Source organism: Leptonychotes weddellii, chromosome 1 (assembly GCF_054177405.1).
Source record: "Leptonychotes weddellii isolate Sample4059 chromosome 1, ASM5417740v2, whole genome shotgun sequence".
Taxonomy (NCBI): domain Eukaryota; kingdom Metazoa; phylum Chordata; class Mammalia; order Carnivora; family Phocidae; genus Leptonychotes; species Leptonychotes weddellii.
The window spans coordinates 91,983,490-91,990,602 of record NC_138369.1 but is presented as its reverse complement, the minus strand read 5'-3'; the positions used below and the strand labels follow the sequence as shown (position 1 = coordinate 91,990,602).

The 7,113-nt window shown below is 38.9% G+C and overlaps 2 protein-coding genes across 3 annotated transcripts in view; one reads left to right on the top strand and one right to left on the bottom strand.

Annotated features, from left to right (window-relative positions):
• The window catches only part of IGSF10 (immunoglobulin superfamily member 10), a 54,519-nt gene extending 47,417 nt beyond the window's left edge, over positions 1 to 7,102 (top strand). For both annotated transcript variants that reach the window (XM_031028080.2, XM_006733268.3), the window contains one exon: positions 1,786 to 7,102. In XM_031028080.2, coding sequence (XP_030883940.2) covers positions 1,786 to 3,694 — 1,909 coding nt within the window. In that variant the 3' untranslated portion in view covers positions 3,695 to 7,102. The remainder of the gene's footprint in view (positions 1 to 1,785) is intronic.
• MED12L (mediator complex subunit 12L) overlaps positions 1 to 7,113 on the bottom strand; it is a 322,844-nt gene that overhangs the window by 1,913 nt on the left and 313,818 nt on the right. The gene's annotated exons all lie outside the window — the stretch shown is intronic.

Here is a 7,113-nt window from a genome sequence, read left to right as displayed (position 1 = left end):
GGGCGCCTGGGTGGCTCAGTTGGTTAAGCAACTGCCTTCGGCTCAGGTCATGATCCTGGAGTCCCGGGATCGAGTCCCGCATCGGGCTCCCTGCTCAGCGGGGAGTCTGCTTCTCCCTCTGATCCTCCCCCTCTCATGCTCTCTGTCTCCCATTCTCTCTCTCAGATAAATAAATAAAAAATCTTTAAAAAAAAAAAAAAGAAACAGCTATAGTCTCTTCTTATATATTACCACCTCCAGATGCATCAGATTTGGGGGCGGGACAAGGTCACTCTAAATCAAAGGTTTTCAAAGAATGCAGTCCCCCTGCCAGTAGCATTAGCGTTGCCTGGGAACTCGGTGAATCAGAAACCAATTCTCTCTTAACAGGCAATCTGTGTTCTTAAAAGCTTCCAGGTGATTTTAGTGCCACTACACTAGGAGACTGGTTCTCAAATTTTATTGTTCGTAAGAGTCACGGTCACCTGGGACGTTTGTTACTCAGTGGGTTCCCAGATCCCTGGCCAGATCTCGTGAATCAGAATCTCTGAAAAGCGAAGCCAGGAAATCTGCATCTTACATGAGGCAGGCGCCATGTGATTCTGATGCATGGGATGAGAGAACTGTTTGTGAGAGCCAAGGCTGGGAGTAGTGGTTCTCAGATTTGGCTGCACATGAGAATCACTGGAAAACTGAGTCCTGATGACTAGGCCACACTCCACGCCAATTAAGTCAAATTCTGGAGGTGGGACTAGTTTTATACTCCATAAATGATTTTCATATACATCCAAGTTTGAGAATCAGTGCTTTTATAAAGCATTTGAGAACCAGCTCTGAGAGCTGAGGCAAGTTACTAAGGCTATCTAAGCATCTAAATACTAAGGCTCTCTAAAGTATTTCCAGATGTGTAGTGAGGAACTACTTGAAAATTTAAAAATAACAGTCCCTTTTGTAATGTACCACACAATACTCTCCATACTTGTTTGCTGAGAATGGAAAGTGACTTGGGCTGTTTGACTTGATTAGCTGCTATCCTATCCACCTTTTCCTCTCTGGTTTCACTTACCTGCTTATCACACTGCCAAAAAATAAGAAGAAAAACATATATAGATGTTCCCTTATGGGTATTCTTGATCCCGGTTTTAACAGCAATTCATTTTCCACTGGTCTTTCTGAAAAGCTAAATCTGGTTTTAGCAGGAAAGATGTGCCATCTGGTGGCTAACTGTGGTAACGGCATGCTGTGTAATAACTTCAGGGAGAAAAAGGTAGTGCACAGCTTGACAAAATGCAGAGACCACTTTACAGCTGCCTGCAAAGGACAGATGCAACAGCAGGCTTCTAATGAGTCTTACATTGGCACTTCCTCTCTTCATGGCAAAGTATAACTTATTTTGTAACCAAATAATTATATTTTGTTACTAACCTTTTAAAAAAATATAACCTGGCATCTTTTCTGAGCCAAGTATACATGGAAGTTCTTTACCGACATATCACAAAACAATCATTTGATATGTAAAATGGTCAAGAAAGTCCTAAGGTATCCAATATTTCTAGCATTCTCAGCATTGTATCTTTCAAATCACCATTGTAAAGGAGTTTCATTTCACTAAATTTTAACTGTTCAGTTAGATAATTTTCTTTCTCAGGAAATGGTTTAGGAGACAGTAAATAAGCTAGTACCGATTTTAATTTTATTGCAACAGTTTAAGAAAATGTCCATAAAGCTAATCCTATGTAAATAAAGACAACTCCCCTCACCCCTTGCTAATAGCTGCACACTCAAATCCATCTCTTCTCTCCTTAGAATGGGCAGCCGCATCCATGTCTACCCAAATGGATCCTTGTTTATTGGATCAATAACAGAAAAAGACGGTGGTGACTACTTGTGTGTGGCCAGAAACAAAATGGGGGATGATCTGATACTGATGCATGTGAGCCTCCGACTGAAACCAGCCAAAATTGACCACAAGCACCATTTTAAAAAGCAAGTATTCCATGGGAAAGATTTCCAAGTTGATTGCGAGGCTTCTGGCTCCCCATTGCCTGAGATTTCTTGGAGTTTGCCTGACGGAACAATGATAAACAATGCAATGCAAGCTGATGACAGTGGCCGCAGGACCAGGAGGTATACCCTTTTTGACAATGGAACCTTATACTTCAACAAAGTTGGGATAGCAGAGGAAGGAGATTATACTTGCTATGCCCAGAACACTCTGGGGAAGGATGAAATGAAGGTGCACCTAACAGTAATAACAGCTGCCCCACGGATCAGGCAGGGTTACAAGACCCACAGGAGAATCAAGGCTGGAGACACAGTGGTCCTTGACTGTGAGGTCATCGGTGAACCCAAACCAAAAATATTTTGGTTGCTGCCTTCCCATGACGTGATTTCATTCTCTAAGGATAGGTACACATTTCACGCGAACGGGTCTTTGTCCATCAACAAAGTGAAACTGCTCGATTCCGGAGAGTATGTGTGTGTGGCCCGAAATCCCAGTGGGGATGACACAAAAATGTACAAACTGGATGTTGTCTCCAAACCTCCATTAATCAACGGTCTGTATACAAACAGAACAATCATTAAAGCCACAGCCGTGAGGCATTCCAAAAAACACTTTGACTGCAGAGCTGAAGGAACACCATCTCCTCAAGTCATGTGGATCATGCCAGATAATATTTTCCTCACGGTCCCATACTATGGAAGCAGAATCACAGTCCATAAAAATGGAACCTTGGAAATTAGGAATGTGAGGTTTTCAGACTCGGCAGATTTTATCTGTGTGGCTCGGAATGAAGGAGGAGAGAGCGTGCTGGTGGTACAGTTAGAAGTACTGGAAATGCTAAGACGACCAACATTCAGAAATCCATTTAATGAAAAAATAGTTGCCCAGCTTGGAAAGTCCACAGCATTGAATTGTTCTGTTGATGGAAACCCACCACCTGAAATAATCTGGATTTTACCAAATGGCACAAGATTTCCCAATGAGCCGCAAATTTCTCAGTATCTGATAGCAAGCAATGGTTCTTTCATCATTTCTAAAACAACTCGGGATGATGCAGGAAAATACCGGTGTGCAGCAAGAAATAAAGTCGGCTACATTGAAAAACTAATTGTGTTAGAAATTGGCCAGAAGCCAGTGATTCTTTCTTACGTGCTAGGAACAGTTTACTGTATCAGTGGAGAATCCCTATCACTGCACTGTGTGTCTGATGGAAGCCCTAAGCCAAATATCAAATGGACTACACCAAGCGGTTCTATAATAGATAGACCTCAAGGTAGTGGAAAATACATATTGCATGAAAATGGCACCTTAGTCATTAAAGAAGCAACAGCTTATGACAGAGGAAACTATATTTGTATGGCTCAAAATAGCGTTGGCCATGCACTGATTACCATTCCAGTAATGGTTGTAGCCTACCCACCCCGAATTACAAATCGCCTACCCAGGAGCATTCTCACAAGGACAGGAGCGCCCGTTCAGCTCCGATGTGTGGCCCTGGGAGTCCCCAAGCCAGAAATTACATGGGAGCGGCCGGACCACTCCTTGCTCTCAATAGCAAATAAAGGGGGGACTCGTGGACTTGAGCCGTTTCACCCCCGAGGTACCCTCATCATTCAGAATCCCCAAACCTCAGATTCTGGGATCTACAAATGCACAGCGAGGAATCCACTTGGTAGTGATTATGCAACAACGTATGTTCAGGTCATCTGACATGAAATAAAAATTGAACAAAGTCAACATCTGGACAGAGTTTAATTTTTGGAAGAAGTTTAATCAAAGGCAGCCATAGGCATGTAAATGAATTTGAGTACATTTACAATATTAAATTTATAATGGACATGCAAAATAAAAAAAGAAAAAGACTTGTAAATAAATGCAATATGACTGATAGTGATTTGTTAATTGATCTCCAAACAAACTTTTAACTTAAGGCACTTTTATTTTGCCAACAAATAACAATGAACATTAAGGTAAAACTGTCCACCATAAAAGAACAAATGGCTAATGTATCTGAATTCTTCATTAAAGAATGGACTTTGTTCTTTCACTACCAGTTGCCTAGTGTCCACCTTCTAGCAATGTTACAAGCATGGCACTGAGAAGAGAGACAATGGGAAAGATTAAATTTGCAGTCTTGATTGTAAATTTACAATTTTGATGTACAGATATTTTGTGGCTGACTTAGAAATATTAGTAAAACCTAGAGAAAATAAGCTCTGAACGGTTTTGACTAGGATTCTGTTTTGTGTACACTGAAAATTTTCATTGATGGGGAATACAAAAATGTTTTAATAACTGTGTTTAAAATACATGTAAAAAGCAACTTAACACCTAAACATCATAAAAAGTGAAAAGGGGGTTGATTACTTCGTTACTGAAATAAACTCATTAAAAAGGCTTCATTAAAAATACAATGAAACTTCATCACTTCAAAATCTAACACAGGCATCCTTGGTTTGGAACTTTTTATAAGGAAAATATTCTGAGAAGGAACCATTGCTTTATGAACTTGTTTCATTAAGGGATAATCCTTTATGGAAGAGGAAAATCTAAATCTAATACATAAAATTTGATCAAATCTACACAAAATGTTGCTTTTTGTAATTCAACGTGAATTGATTTGGGGGACATGATGAGTCATCTTTTCTAATTCTAGAGGCTGGGATGTTCCAGTGTAATTTATCCAGAATTCATTCAAATATCTGCCAGTTATTTAAAGTGGAAAAAAAAAAATGCCATAGGTCTCGCTCGGATCTCTCAGCACACAAAACAACTATGTTAGCCCCTGCTGATGGTCTGAGACACAGGGGAGCTTACTTCATTGTGTTTTCATCACACTGACTTTCAGCTGGCTCCACCTAAGAGGTGACCTGACTGCTACTATCTCGGATGCTGGTACCCTGTGGCCACAAGAGGTCAAAGGATACTCATTCTCACTGTGATCTCCTTCCACTGCCGAGCCAAAAGGAGTAAATTAGAATGACAAATGGAAGCTATTAGGAATGAGACTAGAGTGTAAACAGGTATGTCTAAGGGATTCTGATGCCCAATTACATTCAATTTTTAAAGTCTTATTTTTAAGGGAAAGGGAGGTCTCCATCTTCTCCTAGGATAATTTCCTGTCTTACAAAGCAAATTACCAGGTTCTGTCAAAGGATAGGGTTTTCCCTCGTGATCATTTTAATGCAAATTAATGCACTTGCTAAGAAAGAAACCTTTTAGGATGTGGGATTAAGTGGAAGGAAATATGCTAAGACTAGATTATAAAAATTCCAGTCATTCTCTTTATAATGCACAGGGGTAAGCCAGTCCTAGGTTCTTCCTCAACTTTCCATAGAATCTGAACTATAGGGCCTTACCATGACTTGGCTTTGTCACCAGAAAAGAAAAGGACACAACAAGAAAAAAAGTATACCCCACAGCTTTCATGTGCAAAATGATTATTAATAAATTTCACTACCTTATGCAAACTATAAAGTGCATATGAATGCTATGCAATTATCACACTCGTTCTTGAAACGATATGACTGCTGTTTGCAATACTGAGCTATAAAAATATATGGTTCAAACTAAAAACTGGCATTTTAGATCCCAATAATTCTTCCAAAGGAAATCAGGACAGAACAGGACTCACTCACTAGGCACAACATTCACATTTCGGTTGTTTTGCCAAGGCAATCAACATATGGATAGACTACTTGGAAGAAAAATAACTTCATGGACTCTACGTAGGAGTCTCAAGAGGGAAAAAAAACCAAAACCTGATATACAAAACCAGCTGAAATGTAAAGATCTGTCTTCTGAAAGCAAAGTATGTTATAATTTCGTGAAAAGAATGGTCTTGAATGTTTTGGCAAAGTCTTTTCCAGCCTAGAGTAAACATGAAATGAGCAGGCTGGAGTGAACTATTTCACAGTGTACAAAGCAGTTCACATGGATGCCTGCCACAGCAAAAGTAAGCGGACATGTATTTGAGGTCGTTTGCATGAGTCAAACTTTGCAATGAGTAACTCACCTAGGAAGATATAAATTATTTACATAATGATTTGCAAAAGAAATGATCTAAAGTCATACTAGCTACATTTTAAAAAAGTAGTTCTACATGGTTCGCTCATTATAGACAAATCTATTCACAGTATGCTCAACTACATTACATGTAAAATCATATGGCAAAAGAAAATGAATTAACACAAAACATGGGAAAATATCCCCCACATGTTTTAAAATGCCCTGCAATTTTCACATTCAAAATTTTATGCATCTAAATCTAAAAAAATATTATATGGAATACTCTTAAGTTACACAAACTGATAATAATTTACTGTATTTTTTACTCTAATAGGAGCAAATTACCACATACTTGAACAAAGTTAAAATAGTTACTATTTCTTTATAATAAATTTGATGTATAATTTACTTGTGCTTTTTGCACCAATTTATAAATACAGTATATGCAATACACAACCAAGACTGACACCAACATTAATAATTAAATTCAAAATAGCAAATACTTACCATACAAAATAAACAGCAAATACATCTTTATGAAAACCAGAGCCTTCTGGACTCGGGGGCCAGATTCTCTGGAAACCATGTCAAGTTTGAGCACTGTGGAATCTCAGGCCAGCTGCAAGATTGTTTTTTCTCAAGTTGGCATAAGGTTCAGGAGAACCAAGAGTCATTTTTGCCAAATCTGGCAATAAATAATTGGAACAATTCCACTGTGGTTCGTTCGGGCCTTTAGAATTAACATGTTGTACCTTCACAAAGACTCTGGTCAATGCTCTTGCCACTGAAAACAAATTCGAGTACAGCTACTTCTAAGAGGCTTCCATGTATCTGAGGGTGGCTCTCACAGAAGCCTGGGTTGAAGTTCTTGGTCTAAGAAGTTTAAGTACTAAGCAACAATCTGTTTCAGCACCTTTTGACCACAACAAAAGCAAAGAAAAATCCTACCTAAATAAGAATAAAGTTTATAAAGTGCTTATGAAATTACAAACATTTCAAATCAGAGCAATGCAAATAGATGTCCATTTCACCATCACAGGTGAAAGAAGAATAAATGGATTACTCTCCTGTCAAGACCTGACATGCCTTTCAAATCAGTAGTTTGGTCCAGCACAGTTTGG